Source organism: Electrophorus electricus, chromosome 3 (assembly GCF_013358815.1).
Source record: "Electrophorus electricus isolate fEleEle1 chromosome 3, fEleEle1.pri, whole genome shotgun sequence".
Taxonomy (NCBI): Eukaryota; Metazoa; Chordata; class Actinopteri; order Gymnotiformes; family Gymnotidae; genus Electrophorus; species Electrophorus electricus.
In genome coordinates this window covers 15132319-15153727 of record NC_049537.1, presented here as the reverse complement: position 1 = coordinate 15153727, position 21409 = coordinate 15132319, and the positions used below count along the sequence as shown (strand labels likewise).

The following is a 21409-nucleotide window of genomic DNA, read 5'->3' as shown; positions in this document are numbered from 1 at the left end:
CTTATTTGCAACCTGCAAGATGATAAGAGGTTCATAACACAGTCTCCACATTACATCTATTGTTCAAAGAACTTGGAAAGCTCATTCAACAGAACATCTGAGAACATCCTACAAGGCCTCTTGTGGACCTCATATTCTTATACACAACGTTCAATAAGTGAAAAGTAATAGGACCATTAGACACGGCCCAGGTTCAGAGGGCTCTATATAATTAAAATAGGAGAAATGTCAGGATGCAATTAGTTTGATTGGTTATGCACTGAGAAGTTCATGCAATTTACCATAAGTGCCATTCCCGTGAAGTCATGTATGACAGGCTTCCCTTGTGAAAACTTAGCAGAAATTTTACCTTAACCAGTTGAACCAATAAAGGTTAAATTTCAGCTCATGAGGTGCCACTGTACTAAAGTGTGGTAAATTTACTCACAGCTGCAGCAAGTGGTTTTTGCGCAAATCATGTGTCGCAACCTGTGATTCCACTATGTTCAGTTCTTTGTTGAGTAACAGTCAACTCAGGTAGTGTGGAGTGAAGCAAACATCTTACACATCTGATCCACTTCAGTGGGTAATGACCAAGCTGACCTATCAGAGCAGGGATATAGTGTGCCATCAACAGGGTCCCCAGGACTAAGAATATTCTGCCGTTGTATGAACTGTCCAGTAACAGTTAAGTCTCCAGTGCCTCTCGTTTGTGCTATGTAATGAATGAGGAATTAATATTTAATTATTTTAAGTAATGGGAACAAGATGATTAAAAAAAAAAGAAATCTTAAATATTATCACATTAAGACATTGGTCATTATATGAACTTCTTCAAAACATTAGAACTCGTTTGTGTCTGTCTTTAGGCCGTTGCCAATCAGGCTGGTTGAGTTAGGAAAATACTAAACTTCTCAAAGAAATAGCGATTGTAAAGCCTTCGCTGGAGCCGATTCTTATGACTTAACTGTTTGGATCAGGTGTTTCCCCCACTACTCAACAGCGCCGGTCTTTCTCGGGTCTTCCTCATCCCTTAATCCCAAAGTAAGCTAATGCGCGAGGATATTTGTCTTAATACATGGCTTCATATGGTAGCATATGGTAGGCCGCAGCTGGTGAAATACGGAGCCATGTGTGCATATCGCACAAAGTAATCACACCTACCGTTTTTATAATATTGACTTTGTTGTCCTATGTTTAAGTAGCATATCTGCGTTAACTCCCCCGTCACGAGACTCTGTCTTTAATAAGGACGCGGCAATTGTCTGTGACTGACGTCTTTTTTGATCTGACTCGAATCCAAAGGTGACACGACTTATTTCCCCAGAGACTGTCGTCCAAAGACTACAGTTAACGTAGCCTGCTGCAAAGCGTCGCGGCTGGATTTAGACAATCCCCTTTTTATTTCCTCCGAGAGGGTGGGTAAATTTCACCCTGCCGGAGAGACTGGGGAGCGCGCGCCGTTGCGTGACCTCATGCACGTGCGGGAAGGTGAGGCTGTATTATTCCGATCTAACATGATTTCGCGAGACAGCGACGGAATCCAAGCGTATGAGTACACAATGTGCGAGGGCTCTGAAGAAATGAAGATTATATGCAGACATTAGCTCAGGAAGTGTTCATTTCGTGTCCACAATAATACACTTAAGCACCGATACTGTACTAGATAACTTCCCCGTCACAATTTCTACACTTACAAGAGAAAGTCTGAAATACAATTTGGGAATCTTGACGAAATATGACATTTAAAAAGGTGCATTTGCACATTTAAAACCAGAACATTTATTGCTTCACCTGAATACTGCATTGAAAGCACACGCATTCAGTATACACAGAAACCTTACAATTATATATGGAGTCACAAAAAGCAGTGAACACAATGCCCTACAAAATCCTACAGAAATGTAAAAATTCTAAATATCAAAACAGTACAGCTGCAGTGGGGGCAGCTAGCTGTTACTGGTGAGACAACCTGGTATAGACACACACACGCGCACACACACACACACACACACACACACACACACACACACCTCAAAAATAGTGATTCAAGGAAAATGTTCATAAATTATTAGTCAAAATCAACCAAAAAAAAGTCAAAATGACTCATTTGAAATGTTTCATTAAATATATGTACCTTTTATATTAAACTCTCTCCTTCAGTATAATCTATGGTGTAGCAACAGCGAGAGTAAAAAAATGAGGAACAAAAAGATACAAGGGAGAAACAAGGATGCTGTGTATCTAACACACAGTTGAGACATTCCACATAGATCCATATGCGTCAAGCTGACGGGTGAGAAACAACCCTTTATAACAAACTACATGGAAGGACAAAATAAAACATGGACTTATAACTATGGCTTGCATTTGCTTGGGTTGTCATTTCTTACTCTAGTAAGTGATGGGTCTTTGGAGAAACTGCATAAGCAAGGAGAAGATCTCCACTACTGCCCTGGAGATTGGGTCTATGTAGCTAACCGAACTACTGAAATTCAAAACAGTGATGTTAAGAAGGGTGGGGTTACCCTCCAGAGTCCTTCCACTCCTACAGCCTGCGCAGAAGACATGGAGAAAAAAAAAGGGGGGGAGACGACAGCCTGTCTCTTCTTTGTTTCAACAAAAAGCAATTAGAAGAAAATGCCTGTGAAGTCCAACTGCACTGGAAGGAACTAGAAAGGGGGAAAACAGTGTAGAAAAAGAACCTTGTAGTTTAAAACTTTCAATTTAAAAACTGAAAAAATGTACCCCAGCACAGTGTGTCCATTCGGAGGGGAAAGAGTCGGAGAAGGTAGGAGATGCTGGACCTAAATGGCGCAGGGTGGCGGGGTTGGCGACCACTTTTCGGGCCACTCCCAATTCGTTAGTGTGTTCTTCTCAAGTTGCCACGCGAGCGCACGCTGGTTGCTGTTTGTGCTACGGAGTCCGCGCTCGGCCAGTGCTTAGTCCTGGTCCATGGGCTCCTCTGTGCTCTCCGAGTCTGGATCCCCCGAGTCCACATCGCCCTCTGTAGGCAAGTCGGCACTACTGCAGCTGGGGGGGAGGCCGCCGGCGGTTTCGTTGTTGCTGGCACCGTTCCCTTTGCTACTGGTGCTACTAACTGGCTCACTGGGCTCCTCCCCTTCCCGCAGCTCTGGGCTAGACGCCGGAGCTCTCTGCTCCGATTGGTCCATGTCACTGGGTTCCTCAGCAAAGGGGGCTGAACCGCAGGGCACTTCACGCTCGTCGTGCCCTTCTCGGTCTCCCAACGGTGCACAGTCGGACTGCGTGCTCGAGGGTTCTGGGGAGTAAATGGGGGGGGAGGGAGTGTGAAGTTTGATTTTACACCATTACCACAAGTCCACACAAAGATAGGTGACTGGTCCCTTTTCACAGAAAAAAATACGTTGCTGGACAATTAAAACCAACGACATCTAGAAATAGTTACATGGAGCAAGAAATTGCCTAACAGAAGTGCCAGCAATCAATTCCAACAATGTCTAACAATCAATCCAATGCTCCAGATTAGTCCGACCTCATTCACAAGGTTACGGTCAACCCTGAGTGCTGTGAATACCTTGCTCTTCGCAGGCTGCTGTCGAAGTGGCGGCTGTGCTCTCCACCTCCTCCTTGCACCTGTCGTCCTTGCCCTGCATCATGGACGTCGGTGAATCGGCACCGCCCACGTCTGCCGCGCTACTGGCCATCACCACTCTGGTTGCCTCGCTACATAGCTCGTCCTCGCCGCCTTCTTCGTCATCATCGTCCTCTTCCTCCTCCTCCTCTTCCTCCTCCTCTTTGCCACTGTCCTCACTAAATTTGAGCCTTTTCACCTCGTGATGCTCTTCCTCCATGCCTTCCTCCTCGTCCGTATGCTTGTTCTTGACAGAGCTGCTTAGAGGGACACCAAAGCCAGGCAGGGGTGCTTCGCTGAAAAACCCATAAGGAGTGTTCAACAGTGAGGCAAAGGTACCAGAGCACTCGATATGCATCAAGACCATAAATATACTAAAACGTATCCTTCCGTGATCAACAATTTAATCAATGCTTATTGCATGTCAAAAGAAGCATCCTAAATATGAAGAATGCCTTTTAAACATGCACCATGAAAAATACAAACATTTAACATGAGTCTTAAATCTACTCATCAGTCTAGGTCTGTCTGTTATTTTCCTTTTTTTAAGTTATAAATAAAAACTGTTTAAGTCTTTTTGTGGTTCCCTGAGTAGCTGATGCACAGACAAAGTGTACCTGATGAGTTTGCTGTGGACCGGTGCTGTGCTCAACTCCTTGTTTTCCGTGATGTCTGGCAGGCCATTTGTGGCGAGCGAACTGGATGGGGAGAGCTTGGGTCTGCTTGGCGGCCTGGGGGTGCCTGGCCCATTCACCTTTCTGAAGGGATGGTGTGACAGTGCAATCACAGGAGAGCCACAATGGGTGAGAGCAAGAGAGAAAGCAAGCCCCCCTCCGATGTCCCTCACATACACACTGGGCAAATTTTCTTTACCTGTCAGTGAAGACAGATGCGTTGCCCGGCAACATGACTCCGTTCATTCTGTTGACACCACTGCAGCCATTTTTCCTGAGAAGGTAAGCAAAACGCTGACCAACCTGAGTCACCAGAGGTGTTTGTGAGAGCCCATTAGCTGGGCTGGATAAATGTAACAAGTTAATAAACTGCAACACAGAGGAGCAAGCTGTCACTCACTCTGAAGTAGGATACACACAGCTGACCACCATCACATTCTGGACAGAGAACACAAATGTTGAACACAAGCATCACAACAGCAATGTATAGAAAAATGGGATTTTTGCGTTAATACTGGTACAGTGTAATATATAAAACTTAACCTCTTACACAGAACACCTTGTAAAATGTACTAGTACTTGGCCTAATGGGCACACCAAAAATATACCCGGTCTAGTGAGCTTGTTCACACCTTCTCAACACCTCGGAGGAACTTCTCTGTCCCCGTGTAGTTCCTTTTAGGGTCTGTGAGGAGCTCGCACAAGCGCTGGATAGTGAATGGAATTCTGAATGGAAGATAGAATTCACAGCAATCAGCAGCATGCTCTGACCAACACCAAATGAATAACACCATGTGCTCAAGAGCTAATCTATCAGCAGCAATGCGGCCATCCTGCATGCTATATTCAACAGTCAGTAGATGGCGCAATTGCATGGGGTAAGACTCTCCAAGACTCCCACCACTTGCATATAATGTCAGCTCTCCCAGGCACTAAACACAGCTTCCTACTTTGCACCACGTGATCTTTTACAATCTGTTACTGTTAGGCTACTCACCCGTTGTATCCGTTGACTATCTTCAAAATCCTCTCCTTCATCTCTTCAAATGGAACCGACTCAACATTTGGGTTTGCAGGCCCTCTCTGCTCCGGGGCCGAAGCTCTAAAGTCCTCCATTACTTTCTCCAGTTTGAACAGAAAGTAGCTTTTAAATTGTGACCATGACACCCTATGGTGAAGCAAACACACAGGAAATACATCACAGGCACAAAATGTCATTCTACACTGAGAGAAAGTAGGGTGCTCTCTGGAAGACAAACATTGATTCAATGTAACTTATGTGAAAATGCAAGGTTTCATTTGATGTAGAAATTAACTCCAGTTGTGCTTCTAAGAATGAATCTTTCTCTGTGCCATCTATCAGCTTCAATTTGGACAAACAAAACCCATGTTTTTAATTAAATGAATCCCTTTAGGTTCCTATTCATTAACTTAAAGCATAAGGAAGAGGCAGATAACATTTTAGCTAAGCTATAAACGGTAGTTATATTATTTAGACTGACTTAGCTTAATGACTGGCTCTTTTCACCTTATCAATTGCAAAAGATGAGTCAAATCAATATTTTATTTTTAAGACAAGGACAGAAAGCATGTAATTCTATGTGTGAAAGTCAACAACCACTTCCGTTACAACCATAATAACTACCATATGTCATGAAGGTCAGGCTCTATAGAAATGTTCAAATCCTTGTCCTAGGTTGCAGATATGAACATGCTACGCATCTATGACAGTGTGTCCTTGTTCCACTTGTGGTTCAATGAAGCACATCGACGAATAGTGAGGTACAAAAACGACTTCAAGATAATTCAGTGACAGTCGCTAATAGCAAAGTGAGCCCGAAAGGTTAGTTTTTGCACACTACTTACATAGTTTCACCAGTCTTGGCAACATGGCAGAGAAACTGGTCCAACACGAGAGAGACTTCTTTTTTCCCTTTCTTCTCGAAATCTGAAGACAACACGGAAAGTAACACTGTAGTTCATAAATGCATTCTTTTGTCAATAATTGAATACCTTGGTTTACACTTTCGTTAGAATAAATTAGTTATTCTAGTTTTAAACTGTAGAAAATGTCGGTATTTCTTATCATCGTGCTACTCAAAGCAAAAAGTTGTCCTTCACTGGCAGGATCTCGACGTCTAGTCAACAAAGATTGAGGAACGATCATCAGGCTTAAGTTAGCAAGCATCATTTCAACGCATGAAACAAAAACGAACCTGCAGCTGGCTAATATCTGTGATTTGACAACACTGTTAGTTATCTAGCTAATTTAAAACCACATCAATTATTAGTTATATTAATTGCAATATACTGGGTTAAGCAGGCTAGACAATAGGTAGGGTAACAGTTCGAATTTTGCCTGCTAGCCATTTAGATAGCGGTTAGATAGATAGGTTAGCTAGTAAAGCTAACTACATTCGTTACCTAAGCGGCTACCTACGCAACTGGCTAATTAGCTAGCCAGCTAGCTACCTACCTACCTACCTTAGAGGACTTGCTTTAAGCTTTAGAAATGTGTTAGCCAGACCGCTAACCGCAAGGTAGCTTTGCTGTCTAAATCTACTAGGCGAAAGCTCATTAGCACCAGCTAGCTAGCTATTAATATCGCAAACTAAGGTTCGTTGTCAAGAAACTACAAAGCAACAGATCGAATCTTAATTGCTCGCTAGATAACATCTCCAAAAAAAGCAAGGAACACTTTAGGTAGCAAAACATAATGACTAAGCTAACTGGCTAAGTTAACTTGCTACGTTAACGAGCTAGCTCGCTAAACAGAGAACACCTCTCCCCGTACGGCCACTTGTGCTCTATCTTGACACAGTACTCATCAATGCTCTACTCAATGCAACACTCACAGAAACTACCAAAAATAAACGTTTATAACCTTTCAAAGCCTCTAGAAGAGTGTCGATCTCCATGTTTGTGAGGTTTGTTCTTAGTAATCCACCAGGAAACGCAGTGTTGATGGCTGCTGTTGAGATAAGAGGAAAAAGAGGAAAAGGAAAATATTTCAATATGGCGTTGGTGACGTCACTGCCCTAGACCGGCTGGTGCTGCTGTGGTTGGATCTGGGCTGCGTAAATGCATTTGGACCGTCGAGGGGAGGACGGATTGTCCTGTTACAACAATCGAACAATACTTGCCTCCTTAATAGGGTCTTTGAACGTAATTCTCTTGTTGTACCCCTAAATGGTGATTTCCCTCCCTCAGAGAAATCACATCATATTAATTATTCATCCTGTCCTCACACGACCAGCTTTCAAAGGTGGTGGTCTTTTGCATAACACACATAAACGTATTATACGCTTTAATTTTATGTATTCATTTATTAGGTTTCTGACATGCATGGACACAGCTCTGTGTAAGATGATAGCGAGATAAACATATTCATCTCAGAAACACACACAAGAATATAAACCATGTGCAAGTCTCAGAGACAACCCTTATAACATAGTTTGTATATACCACCTGTTTTTAGGTTGAACTGTTCAAATTCACCTAAAGAGAGATGACACTGGAAACCAGTCAGACATAATAAAAAGCACATTGTGCCAATGTATCAAATTATTTACACTTGTTCCACAGTTCATCAAATTAAAAAAAAGACCATATCAATATATATGCTCTCTCTCATATATATATATATATATATATATCTCTGAGATATATATATGAAAATACAATTCAAAGTAAAAAAAATCAGAAGATATGTAGCAAAACTGAGGCCATGATGTATGATGATATCTGTGATATCAAAGGCTTTGAATATGGTTTGTGGATGGCATGACATTGTCAGGGTCAAATGTTAAATTAACAGAAGAACAGACAGAAGTGCACATTAAAATGTGCATTTGTAGAGGTTATTTTTGTTCAATACTGTCAAAAAAGAGAAAGATAAAAGGTGTATACATGGTATCTGTACCTTAAGGTGGTCTTGTGAACACATGCTATTCAAATTGTGAGTTTGTTGCCAGGGATTTTGATTAGGTATATTTATGTCGGGAGTGTCAGTCTCCAGTTCAGCAGGGCCACTGCTGTTGCAAATTTTGACTCTTGAAAGTACGCGAATATAAAGCACTGGGTTGATCAGATGTGGTAAAGATGTGGTAAACCTTCCAGTATGAGAGATTAACCCCATTTTGTAAAGGCTCAAAAAAATAAAAAAATAAAAAAATCTAACACAAACATTTGTTTTTCTCAGGAACACTCTACAATGTTTAGATGCAACACATCTGAGTGCAATAGAATACAAATTTGAGTGCAATAGAAATTTGTATTCACCTCTCCTGACAGGTCATCTTGTCCTTAATTGAATTTAGGGTAAACAGTTATCCCCAATTTTTCATAATATCCTCAGTCAAATAGTTCCTCTGAAAATGCAATGTGTGCAAACTGGTGCTTTCTCTATTGTGTAGCACAAAAAATATATTTGTTGTTCATGCCACTTAATATAAACATTCTGCTGAATTCAAATAACACCATTCAACCACAAGGTCAAAATAATTATTTAGGAGAACATTCCTGCCCTGACCCAGTTTCAAACACGTGGAGTGTCGTTTCTTTGCTCATCCACCAAGGCCAGCTAAGCAGTACAATCCATTGGAGATCAACTTCATAGTCAAGCTGCCAGTTATCCAGTAATAACCATGGCCTAAAACCAAGTCTATCCAAGGAGCGCTGCATCTCATCCTCTCCAGACAGACGATGATGTTCTGGAGACCATATACTAAAAGTTCTTGGCATTGCACATGTTCCAAAAACAAATAGAAAACACAGAGAGACACCCATTGGTAGAGAATGAGCACTTCTCCTTGTCATTATTACATTAGTACACTGTTACTAAAGCAGCTCAGCGGTGCTGTCTGTGTGGTGGCCCAATGTGGCGGATTACTTTTTGTTCAAACACGGCCTTCATGGTCTTTTCGATCTGCTTGAGAAACACCTGAGGAATTCTACCACACAACGTGTTGACCGTATCCAAGAATTTGGTCTGGAGAGGATAGAACAAGGACTGGAACATGTTCTCCCCAAAAGGATACTGAAAAACAAGAAGGCAAAATGCTGTGAGAAACATGCTCAGTTTGGAATAACAATGGAGCTTACATTCACGAACACCTCATGATTCCAAATTCATATAGACTTCTGAACAGCAGAGGGGGCATGTAACACCGTTAGACAAATGGTTTTCTGCTGGGGAGATGGCTTTTTGATATGGAAGTCTTTAAGAACAGACTGGAGGAGAATATAAAATGCAATAATGCAATGCAGCTGTTGTTCCAGCACAGTAAAACTTCATAGCATTTCCTTCCAAGTCGTGAGAGGGGAAGACAAAGTGAAGTCCACCATCACAAGAGCTTTGCAGACAAAATCGAGGCTTTTTAAAAACATACTTAGTCCTCAGACCTTTCTAGCTGCAGATAATCGCAGCTACCTGTCACTTCATATGTGTCAAGGATCGTATGACAACAAACCATGGCAATACACTGAGATCACCTGTGATGATGTTCCTCAGTCCCAATACAGGAGATCCAAATTGCCCACAGTACAGTTAAGGAATTTTTAACCCACCCGATGGAGCTCATTAAATGCCACTCCTACCTCAGAAGCCAAGTCGGCTGCACAGGCACAGTGGGTAAAACTTAACGGGGCAGTACTAGAGGTACTAGTGATGAGTGGGAAAGTGTAATGCTGCCATAAAGGGGGATGGTGTATACCGGTGTATACACACGCTGTGTGACATATTATTTCTTCACAGAATAGCTAACGAGATGACTCACTTCATGTATTGCATCATACACCACTTTGAAGGCGGGTTGCTTATCATCATGGTAAACGCCGCGGTTGCCATGGAGAATGGACACACCCTCTTCCTCCGCCCCCTTGCAGTTGCTGCCATACATGCAGTGATCGGGCCTGTAATTCCACTGGCATGGAAATATGTACAGGCATTCTGTGGATTGGGGGGGGGGAGAGGAGAGACAAGCGCTTTAGGTATTTAACAACAAAACACCATCCAAATGAGAAAAAAAAAAAGAGACAAAACTGTTCAATATATTTGTATAGCATGTTTTCTGAGCTTGTTTCACACATCCATTTCACACGCTCTTGAATGCCTGCTGCTTCGTTGTTTGCAAACCTCCCCCCCTCCTGCGATGTTCCATTACAGTTGTGAGACAAACACAATCTGCGCCAAGTCTCCATCACAGCCACAGGGCCTTAATCCTCACACCTGGCTCTGTGTTTGCCACCTCCACCTGGGGCTGGGAAAGTGTTTACCTGCGAACGCAGCACTGCTCTACCTGCCGAATTGAGAGCGTTCTACTGCAGGAGCTACTTCTAGGGGGTTCAGTGAGAAAGAGAGCTGGCAGCTGGATATCGATTTTCTGACATGGGTGGATCGGATGAGGTGAGCATTGGTGGGTCCCTGTAAATTTCACTGCAAGCTGCTTCAGATTAAAAGGATGGAGTTTGAGGATGCTTTAGTTTAAAGTTTGTTGTTCTGGGATGTTTTAAAAGGTTGTAGTTCTGGGCTGCTTTCATTTAAAGGATGGAATTTGGGCTACATCAGTTTAAAAGGATACAGTTCTGAGAATGTGACACACATACAATGGGATTTTCATGTAATAATCTCCACATTCAATGAGAAACAGATGTTAATATTTGATCCACTAATGAAGAACCTAATCTAATTCAACTAAATAGGGTTAATTATAATCTCCATTTGTAGAAAATGTGCCAATATTGCCATTTATAATCTGCACAAATGAATGTCAAGTTAATGTACTAATCAAAACCTTACTAAACATGTGTAAAGATACCTGGGTTGTAGTGGAAAATAATGTTGAGGAGGTCCTGATCCCCCCATGTGATGTGGTTCTTGTATTTCTGGTAGAGCGGGTGAAGCAAGTCCTCCCAGGACAGACCACTGGCTATCATGCTGTTCTGTAAAATCAAGAGTGGCAGGTTATTTTCCTCAACAGCAAGTCTGCCGGCTTGATTTCAGACATCTGTCCATAGAGAGATGGCAGCATTTTTTTCCCCCTTTCTTCTCAAGAGAAGTTTCCTATTTAATTTTTTTTTGATAGGGTATTTTGAAAAAGTGCCTTGGCTTGAAATTACAACTGTTTATGGGCTTCAGAAATATGCTAATTCGACCTCGCTACGCCCACACAGGCACACGGGTGAGCGCACACATCCCCCACACCCACTTCAGAGTGCAATCAGCAGACTTCAATCAGCAGAGGCTCTTAAAGGCTCCGCAAGGCGCTGGTTAAAAGGGTTCACGTGTAGGTTGAAGTCTCAAGGACACGTGAGGGCTGAAGTCTCTGCCAATTGTTAAAGGAAATGAACAAATTATGTACACAACACCCGCTCCTGCTAAAGGTTTCATGAAAAAGAACAGGAAAAATAAGGCATTTGTCATGCAACAATTCCCTTATACTGGAGAAATTACATTACCCTCACCCTTATCTAAATGACTACAATTACTACAATCACAGCTACAAAGTAGTGTGTCTCATTACTGTAAACACTGGCACAGAATAGAAAAGCTAGAAATTCTGTCTGGAGAGGGGCAAAGAATCAATAATGCCCACCAGTTTAATCTGGTTATTATACTAATTCATACATGCAACACATTAACTCAAAATTAGGTATATACAAATTTCTTAAGAGGTCCATGAGTTCAATTACTAAGTGCTTTGAAAATACATCAACAAATTGAGCCTACACTGCCATTACACTCATTTTCTCTACTTCTGTTTGCAACACTTGACAAGAAGGTAAAGTACTTTTCGAATTTTGGAAGAGACGTCCATGCATTTCCCAACCTCAGGCATTTGCGGAGTTGATTCACTAAAAGCCTTCTGGATATTAAAAGGCCTACACCCTGCATATCTTTACCTGCCAAAGAGAGAGAGATATCGAGATCTACTAACCACATTTTGCTTTTGTGGAAACCTGGACAATGTCAGCTATCCCAAGATGCCCAGTAAATTAGACCGATATAGTCTACGGCAACACAGTCAGAAAACTCAGTCAGTTTTTAATACTTCCCATCTATCTCCTCTCTGACATCTTTCTCACCTCAAGAGAGCGATAAAATTCAGGGAACAGGAGAGGTGTAAGAAAATGGCTGTTGTATTTCATGCTAAGGAAAGGAGCATGCATCAAGGCATCAGTACTCCAGAGTGGCACTTACGCCTTTAATAGCTTGTAATAAAAAATTAAGATCTCAAGGTATAATGTGCAAGGAAAGTACAAAGGTAGGGAAATAGGGAAAGCTCACTGGGGTGGGGGACACAGACACCCAGCACAGGAATAACTGGAATGCTATGAAATTTAATGGACCACCTCCTGATAATTGCCTAGTTTAACCTCCAGTTAACCACTATCCTCACTTAACCTGGAAAGCGACGATTCCAGTGTTGGAATAAGGATTTGCCTAATTCATTCCAATCAACTAACAGCCAAATTAAGTAAGGAGTTCAATCAAGAAGCTCACCTTGAACAGAGTGCTCCGGATCCGCGTGAGGTTCATCAGCATGACCCCTGAGTTGACACCAGTGACCCCGTAGAAAGGGTGCCTCGCAAAACGACTGTACCAGCCGATTTTGGGGATCTCGTGTTCGGGGGCCATGGCTGCCAACTGAGTGCCATTGAAAGCCTTCAGGAATGCCCAGATGTCGTCCATAGGCCGCAGAAAGAGCACGTCCGTGTCCACGTACAGCAACGAGTCCACATCTTTCAGGATCACCTGGGCGACCGGGAAGTAACCCTCACGATCAACACGGCGGGAAAAAGGTGAAGCGGAAAACTCGGGTGGGGGTCCTTACCGGAAGGAAGAGCCTCTGGGCAGCACATGGCTTGAAGAGCCTCTTCCACTCCTCGGCGTTCCCCACCGAGAAGGTGATGGGGTACAGAGTGTACTGGAACTTGGAGGACAGCGGTGCTGGCCACTGGCTCAGCTGAGGGAGGAAGTGCACACAGTCAGGAGGAAACATCCAGCCAGCCGTGCTGCGAGTAGCACACCACAGCCTTGGAGAGCCATTTCTCCATGGCTTTAGGAGTGATAATCTCATCAAAGTTAAACCAGACAAGGTGCTGCTTGGAGTGGGACTGAGTAAAAGGGTGACAGTGTAGATTTATGATTCCATGCGTAATATTAAGATGTAAGAAGTAACTTGCTAATGGGTTCTCGCCGATTCTGTACTCTTGTGCTATATAAAATAGTTAAAATCAGTGTTATCTAAACAAAGTTATTGACCAAGTCATTTAGTATTTCACTATACTAATAAAAAGCAAATTAAACATCACTCTAGCTTGTTGCAAAAAAGTCAAATAAATGTACTGCATGAAGACAATATAGTGAAAAAATGGCATCATCTTCCGAATAATTCACCGGGAACCCCTTGTGTTACGCAGTGCTTATGTAAAAGAGGGTCACAACATGCACAAATCAATGGGCATTGTATGATCAATCAAACTAAACCAGCAGGTGTGCATCATTTACTGTCAGAGTAAAAAAGGAGCTATGAAGATCAGATGGATTTTTGTCTGCCAACAAACACACTGAATTAAATCCACAGCAGGAGAGTCCTTCCAATTACCTCAGCACTGGGAAATGTTAAAACCTGCATTAATCTGGCTTGATCTGGAGCTTGTTGCATTTGACCTATAATGGATTCCTTTCAGCCCCCTTCAAAGCTTCATGCTGTTGGCATTCTGTTCCCCCTTCTGTGGCTGTTTACGGGGCACGCAGTTCAGTCAATGCAACGCTGCTACCAAAGATGCCTGCTCCGCTAGCAAAGCGGATCACTTTCCCGCAAAGAGCGCCCCCAAGCCCCCCCCCCCCCCCCGTTAACCGTTGTTAAATGATTAGGTTTGAGGGAGAGGCAGAAGCCAGCTGCCAAGACACCCATAAGGGGAAGGGATCAAAGCGTGATGGGTGGGAGGCGAAGGCAGTTACCTCCCCCTGCAAGAGCGGTGCGTAGCACAGGCCAAGGCATTGGAGAGCCAACGCTCGAGGGCGACCGCAGAGGCGTTCATGTGGCAAACAGAAGAACTTCAGTGGTGTGGGAACTGCCATTGGAGGCCTCTGCATAACAGTCGCGGTTCTAGTAAGTCTTAACTACATCTGCACTCTGGAGGCTAAAGAAGCTCTCACAGCATGCATAGTTTGGAGTATTCTTGCCAACTGTGGCTGAACAACAACCAAAGTGACCTTGCAAAAAAAGCTAGAACTGTGTATCTGGAGCATCTGGCCTGTGTTGGGAGCACCACATTCTACTGAGGGGAACTGAAGTTAGACGTAACATACGGCCTGATGCTCGGATAACAGAGCTGAAGCCACATGAAACATTAGAATAAGCAAGAACAGAAATGACCCAGTTATACTTTTCTTGATAACTCTGTGTTCCGTCATCCCAGACATACAAAGGTATCCACACCAAGGGCAAACAAAGACTGCAAAAAAATGAGGCATGAAACTGCATTTAATCCCTTAAAATGTAGAGCAAAAAACAAACAATCAACCTCCAACACCGCATCACTTAAATGGAGAAGGATTAGACCGTGGCCACTGCCCTGAACTCTTACCCCTTTCTCAAAGTGTCCAGTCAGGTCCTGCTCTGCAAAGATGTGAAACTTGATCTTCTTGATGCTGAAGAGCAGCGCTGACTTCACCATTGTAAGCGTTTCATCCAGGCGGTTACCGCAGGCGACCACAGCGAGGTGCATCGGGTCCTCTGCTCGGGTAAACTTCGAATCTGACCGCCCCAGCTCGCTCTTTTGCCTGGAGGAATCAAATCAAGTTTAGAAAGGTCACTGGAGTCCCAGCCCACATTTCAAGGCGTTTGTCTGAAGACTGAAAGATGCCGTTCCAAATCAGTATGGCACAGACGACGCATCTGTTAGAGGTTAGCAGAGCAAACCATAAAAGACTAGAACAACATACCAAGATGCAGGGGCTGTGGAGTACACCATAAGAATACCACTATAGGAGAACTGACTTTACAATGTGAAGTACCATCCCCTACATAGATTAGTTTATATCTTTAAATAAATCTGTTTTATTTGATTTATGCCATTCGTGTTTCTCCAGAACCGTGAAAAACGCAAGAAGTGGCCAAAAACACCCTTGCTCTCGGTGGACGTCAAACATGGATATGCAAGGCAGAAAAACAAACAAAAGCTAGGTGTGTTGGGAGTTCTTTAGTTCCCACTGAGATACATGACTCCAATCCAATAAATGAGCCTGAAATTTTACCCAACTCCATCATTTAAGACCTTCTACACCAAAATAACCAGAACTGAAGAAAGCTGCTTTCAACAACTACATGCTGTCCAAACTAAAGAACGCTTCCTTCCTTGTTTTGACTTCTGTAAAACCACCTCAGACTAGTCTTTGTAATGCATCGAGAAGGGAGAACACAGGCGGTCCTAAAGGTTGCTTCTCTTACACGCACACAAAGAAAGCGGTCAACAACTCAACTGTGGTTTCAAGAAAAACTGCAACGATTGCAGACGAAATATGTCAGGGTCATGGCTCTCCACCCCTCTCAGTAGGTCCTACATCCGAGGCAAAATCGGCTACCCGCACAGCGGATGGAGGGAACTACAACAGAATTTAAATTGACCCCGGAGAACCAGCGGGGAAAGAAGAGGCGCATGCTTCTTCATGTAGGACAAATCACTGTCTGCAGCGAAGACACATATGTCTTGTGATTTATCACATACATGTGTAGGTTTTTTTTTTTGTGTGTGTGTGGGCGTTTGTGGTTTTTGGTCCTTCTTCCATGGTTCACATTAAAGACTGTAGCACCCAGGGGTAGTGAGCTCTCCAGTGCTGCAACAAGAGCTACGGCTGGGACACAGTCCTCCATTTATCCAGGGATTTAGTTAAAAGAAACAAAATCGTGCAGCCTGAGGAGTATGTAGCCTTTCAGAGAGAGAAAGAGAGAGAGAGAGAGGGCGGGGGAGGGGATATAGAGAGGGGGAGGGGATATAGAGAGGGGGAGAGATATAGAGAGAGAGAGGGGAGTAGGGAATACACATCAAAGGGCTTCAATGGAGGAGTGGTTAAGCAAAAAAAAAATACCCTTGCTCTCATGGAAAGTCAAACGTGGACCTTGCCACGGAAGGCAAAAAAAAGAAAAGAAAAAAAAAGAGGAAACGCTGTGGTGATTGGAGGTGAGCGGGACCATCTTCAGCCACACTTTGTCTTCTGCCCGACTGAGACACATTCGTGCACCACACATTTGGCGAGAAGACGAGACTGAGGGTGGGCGGTTGCCTCCACTTTGAAGGCTTGAATTTCTTTAACAAAACACCTCACATATTTACATCGGGATACATTACAGGAAGTAGGCCAATGCTCTGACAGTGTTTAAAGCTTAAGCAACTATTTTCTATTTTAAAAATATTTTATAACAGTAAGATTACATTTTTCAATCATACATAAAGAAATAGATTTGGGAAAGGGGGAATTACATTTTGGGTCTGCAAGGGAGCACTATATCAGAGACCCGGGCTCTTCAAAAAGACACATTTTAAAAAATCTCTCTGCACTATAAGATAAAAGCTAACCTTTTAAAACTAAAATCAGCCTCAGAATGACTAACAGTCTTCCAGTATATGTGCAATCTTTTACAGGCATCAAGAAAATGCCCTGTCCTGGCTTAGACGCACTGGTGCGTGTATTAAAAATAAATAAATAAATAAAATAAAATAAAATCCCAAATGCACATTTGGACTGTAACCTTTGTTTTTGGACTATGCCCAGCTGAACTACTGCCTACTAATTCACCACTGCATTAAACCTTAACTGCCATCATCTACCTGGACTCATCAGAACTTTACTGAGAATGCATGTCATCAGGTAAATTTGCCAGTTTCTTAACCACCCATTACAGTTCAGTAGCCTTTTAGTATTCATTCAAAATGGCATTCATACAGATGTCCTGCCTATGAATATGTTAAAAACACACACAACTTCAAGTTTCAAGACCCAACAACTCTAGGCAAATGTTACTTACGCTGGACATCCAACAGTACTCTATTCTAAACATGTCCATAAAAAGGGCCTTGTCAACTCAAAGCTGTTCTCTCTCTTTCAACAGCTCCCAGGAGCACAGTCTTCACAGGCACTGAGCTCAACACTGGCAGCACTGATGAAACATTTCTGTGCTGATTCGACACATATGGAAACATTTGGCTTTGAAAGCGTCAAAAAAAGGCCGTCTGTTATTAAACGGCCTGTTCCTACAACAGGTACTAGACAGCCAATACCCATCCTTCATGAGCCTTTGTAGCCTAATAAATCGAACACCTTTAACAAAAGTTGCTCTCCTTTCTTTAACGAGACAAAATATTTCTTAAATGGAGAAATACTTAAAAGAACAAAGACCAAAAACTCTCAAGCTGTAGCGTAGCCTTGAACTTAAATATATCGGGAAAGGGAGCACCAAGAGAAATCCATCAAAGTGTACTCAAATTAGAAAACAAGCACTTTCCACTCCGTATGAAAATCCTCCTGCCTGTCCGTGTATGGGAATAGGGCCAGGGCTTTTCAGCATGCTTTTCACTGCACATTGTCTTGTACGACCAACTGATTTAGGACTCTCCCCCCCCCCAGCTTCCCAACCCCCTCCCCATCCCACGAACTTAGCTTCACCTGCCAAACAGCTGCTTTTTTCGTGCCACACTTGGCTCTAAACCCTGCTGTAAAGGCTACAAAGGCTAACAGCTCGAAAGATTCCGCTTGGCTTTTCTTGGCTGATGGGGACTGGAATGGGCAGAGTAACAAGTGATCAGGGGGCTCAGGGTGAGCAAGGAGATTTCTGGAGTTTTGCAGAGAGAGAGAGAGAGAGAGAGAGAGAGAGAGAGAGAGAGAGAGAGAGAGAGAGAGAGAGAGAGAGAGAGAGAGACTCTAAGTCTTCCCAGATGACATGTTTACAGCCCTATGTAATGTGCCTAACATGGAGCAGTACAATTGCCTCTAGGCACAAAACATAACTGGGTTCCAGCTGACAGCAAAAGGTTTTTTGTTTAAATGTTTTTAAATGATTCATCAGCAACCATTAGGTCTGGTCGGTATGTGGACTGAGGAGTGGCCCCAACACACTGTAATGTTCGTGACGGTATCGCCAAGCGCTGTGCTGCACTCCATAATGAAGCATAACAAACTTGATCATGCAGTTGCCTTTTATAGAGATGATTCATGAACTGTAGCTTTCAGGTGTTGTGCATCTGTGTGCAGTACAGTCTGTGCACATGTATGCTTGTGCCCGTGAAACATGCACAGGAAGCATATAGTGAGTGCAAGACTATGTTGCATCTACCTACTTATGGTGTGGAGAGACCAGTTGAAGGAGCAGGGTAGTCTGGCCTCAAGAGCAGGATTAAACCAGATCTCCCATTTTATCAAACCTAATCCATCAGGGACACTCTGAAGCCTTTCCAAAGCAAACTCACTCCCAGCACTTTGGAGGGCATAACTAAACTGATAAGAACTAGAGGCCTTCTGTGTAGGCTATAGGTAGAACCACCAATCAGATCCTGGATTAAAGCCCAATTGCGACTGAGTCTGCAGCTGTCACAGTGATTGGTGGCTCTACCTATAGGCCATTTTAAGATGCATCTAAAACTCAGGGAAGGGAGCACCTTAGCTAACAGACGAACAAATACTTTGACAAAGGTTCAGGCTGAAATGTGCCTTTTTAAAAGACAGATGTGTGCAATTTTATCCATTCTTCCCCTTCAGTCTACCCAGTCCAAAAACACAACTGAGCTGTTTAGACACTACCATGAGCAAGTGCAAACGTTTTCTACAGGAACTTCTGACGGCACCTGAGTCACTCGAAAAAGCTGCCCGAGAGCAGTCGTGAGCCGTTTGTCGCCTCACACACTCTCTCTGTCTCTCTCTAACAGGCTGACATATCACTTGTTTGTCTGTGTTGCCCCAGCAAGGCAGGAAGTCTGTCCGAGGGAGGGCAAGCATAAAAAGAAGAAAAAAAGTGTTAGTGTTAAACAGACTAAAATCAAACAAAAGGCCACATACATAATCTTTCTCCTACACTTCTCTTTTGTGCTCAGACTCCTCTCATCCTACCCGCATGTTTTAATGTGCCCGTGGCACCATATCCTTATTCCAGCTGTGGCCTCGACTAGCTATCAGAAAAAAAACTAGGCACTGGTGTCATGATTATGAGAGACCAAACAAAGATAGAAATAACTGATGATGTGTGCTCTTTAATCAAAGAGTAAGATGTTGTGATGGAATATCAGGGGGCTGCACATATGTACGATATGATTCGCACACATGATCGCTATATAGATTATAACAATTAACAAAAGATGAGGAAAAAAAAGGCAACGATTCGTACGTTTTTAATCTGGTGAAGCCAACAACTACTTTTCATAGTCCACCGTATGATAAAAAAAGACGCTGACATAACAGATAAAGCTATTCCATAAGAAACTGTCTCAAGGGCTCGTGCTTACTCACTCAGGCCAAACAACCCATCTCTGATTTGGCCTTTCCTCGTTTAGCCCGCGGGAGAGAGCTAATTATTCTCAAGGTGACTGCAGGTCAGCCCTGATATGAACGCAACTTTGATGAACATTCGGCGCGCGTTAAGGTTAGAACTGGCTTTTGGGGGTCACGGTCCCGTCTGCTCCAGCTTTGCCGCGTGTTGATGCCACGAGACAAGAATTAATGCTTGCAGCTTTGTTTGATGACGGACATTTCGTTAACGATACAGCACAGTCTATACCGTGCATGGGGACACTGCTTCTTAATTGCACTGCTGTACCCAAATGCATTTTGATTTTAGTCACACATCAGATTAGGAGGAAATGCAACATGTACAATGCCTAAACTGCCTGTTTTGACAAAAAGATTTTCGGAGATTCGGTGTTTTTCTCTTCTTTTAATAGACATTAAAATCACATGATGACTAGTGTTTTGTTACATTTGGAGCGATTGACCTGCTTATCAAAGCGACCCACACTTCAGGCATTAAACGTCCTTAACACTCGAGAATGAAACTGGTCTCTCGATTTTGCCAAGGAGAGATCTGCTCCGACCATGATAAGAATGGGTAGCTATAGCTATCAACTTTAAGGAGGGGGAAGAAAAACGCATGGAAATAGATATTAAAACTCTCTACTTCTACAGCGATACAGAGTATTAAACCAAATATAGATGCAATTGGCTTGGGTTCGTATCGTCACTGTTAATGCATTTGGTGAGACGGTCTACTAGCCTTGGAACGGAACCATCAAGTGAGTAATGATGTGAGAATTTCCTACCTAAGCTTTGCGCTGACATTGCCTCCTCTGTTGGTTATTTTTGGTTCTTTTCGATTTGGACGGACTTGTTTTTGAGGCTCTTTGCGGGATTGTTTTGCTACATTCTCTGAGGCAATTTTTCCGATTCCTGACGAAGGTGGAAAATGTTTGTCCTTCTCAACTTCTTTTATCGGTGGCTCGTCTGTGGCATTCCCCCCAAAAAAGTACAAAAGTAGAAAAACTCCGAAACATATCGCAATAACCACAATTTTGCAATGAAGTCTCATTGTGGAAAAGTGTTCTGTATTCTCGACATTGCATCGACGTGTCCCGTTATAGTTTTAAATAAGCAAATAAAATGTATTTCGACAGCATTGCTGTATTACTTCTGTTGTATTGTGAAGAAGGCTACTCTCTGGCTCAGCTTAGCGCCGAGATGATCCACGTAAATTACTCTCTGGAGGAGGGGCTTTTCCTTACCGTAATGCTGAAAAGCCCATGCTCCATTTTTTTTAGGAATTGCAATAAATTCAGTTACTTTGCAATTCTTAATCATATCGCTAGCTAGCTACCAGACAACTGCGTATAGTTGCAGTGTCTCAGTTGAAGAACAAACCCATTCACCAAAACGGATTACTGTAACATTTCTAGAATTTGCTGTACTTGCCAATTTACAGCAAGATAGAACTCCCAGCCAGACATTGTTATTCTTAGATATACTGGCATCCACGATCAATTCCGAGAATGTTTTAGCCCTGATTTAGCGATATTTTTAGCGTGGCTTGTTAGCTATCAAATTATATCAAACTCTGATAGCAAGTAACCCCACCCTACCTATTTTAAGTATTACGGT

General features: G+C 42.9%; 2 protein-coding genes and 1 long non-coding RNA gene across 3 annotated transcripts; 1 reads left to right on the top strand and 2 right to left on the bottom strand.

The window, feature by feature from the left end:
* Nucleotides 1–1741: 1741 nt before the first annotated feature.
* ppp4r2b (protein phosphatase 4, regulatory subunit 2b) lies at nt 1742–7289 on the bottom strand. The gene is made up of 9 exons (XM_026999684.2): nt 7151–7289; nt 6133–6214; nt 5264–5434; nt 4899–4992; nt 4667–4704; nt 4466–4540; nt 4210–4350; nt 3536–3888; nt 1742–3259 (listed from the first exon to the last, which is right to left on the bottom strand). The coding sequence occupies exons 1-9, from the start codon at nt 7182–7184 to the stop codon at nt 2922–2924; spliced, it is 1326 nt and encodes a 441-aa protein (XP_026855485.2). The 5' UTR covers nt 7185–7289; the 3' UTR covers nt 1742–2921.
* Nucleotides 7290–7567: 278 nt separating this feature from the next.
* gxylt2 (glucoside xylosyltransferase 2) lies at nt 7568–20968 on the bottom strand. The gene is made up of 7 exons (XM_035524769.1): nt 20578–20968; nt 14863–15058; nt 13101–13232; nt 12770–13021; nt 11085–11208; nt 10044–10216; nt 7568–9304 (listed from the first exon to the last, which is right to left on the bottom strand). The coding sequence occupies exons 1-7, from the start codon at nt 20841–20843 to the stop codon at nt 9116–9118; spliced, it is 1332 nt and encodes a 443-aa protein (XP_035380662.1). The 5' UTR covers nt 20844–20968; the 3' UTR covers nt 7568–9115.
* LOC113570965 lies at nt 16376–17543 on the top strand. The gene is made up of 4 exons (XR_003409942.2): nt 16376–16455; nt 16918–16955; nt 17048–17143; nt 17385–17543. It is a non-coding gene; the product is annotated as an uncharacterized LOC113570965 (long non-coding RNA).
* Nucleotides 20969–21409: the final 441 nt, after the last annotated feature.

What these genes read in the sequence shown, in the direction of transcription:
- ppp4r2b (XM_026999684.2), bottom strand. Translation starts at nt 7,184, where the DNA reads ATGGAGATCGACACTCTTCTAGAGGCTTTGAAAG. An exon ending in GCCAAGACTGGTGAAACTAT is followed by an intron (nt 5,435 to 6,132) that starts GTAAGTAGTGTG and finishes GCTTCACCATAG; the next exon opens with GGTGTCATGGTCACAATTTA. An exon ending in GTCCACAGCAAACTCATCAG is followed by an intron (nt 3,889 to 4,209) that starts GTACACTTTGTC and finishes TGGGTTTTTCAG; the next exon opens with CGAAGCACCCCTGCCTGGCT.
- gxylt2 (XM_035524769.1), bottom strand. Translation starts at nt 20,843, where the DNA reads ATGAGACTTCATTGCAAAATTGTGGTTATTGCGATATGTTTCGGAGTT. An exon ending in TCCGGAGCACTCTGTTCAAG is followed by an intron (nt 11,209 to 12,769) that starts GTGAGCTTCTTG and finishes TTGATTTTACAG; the next exon opens with AACAGCATGATAGCCAGTGG. An exon ending in TATTTTCCACTACAACCCAG is followed by an intron (nt 10,217 to 11,084) that starts GTATCTTTACAC and finishes CCCAATCCACAG; the next exon opens with AATGCCTGTACATATTTCCA.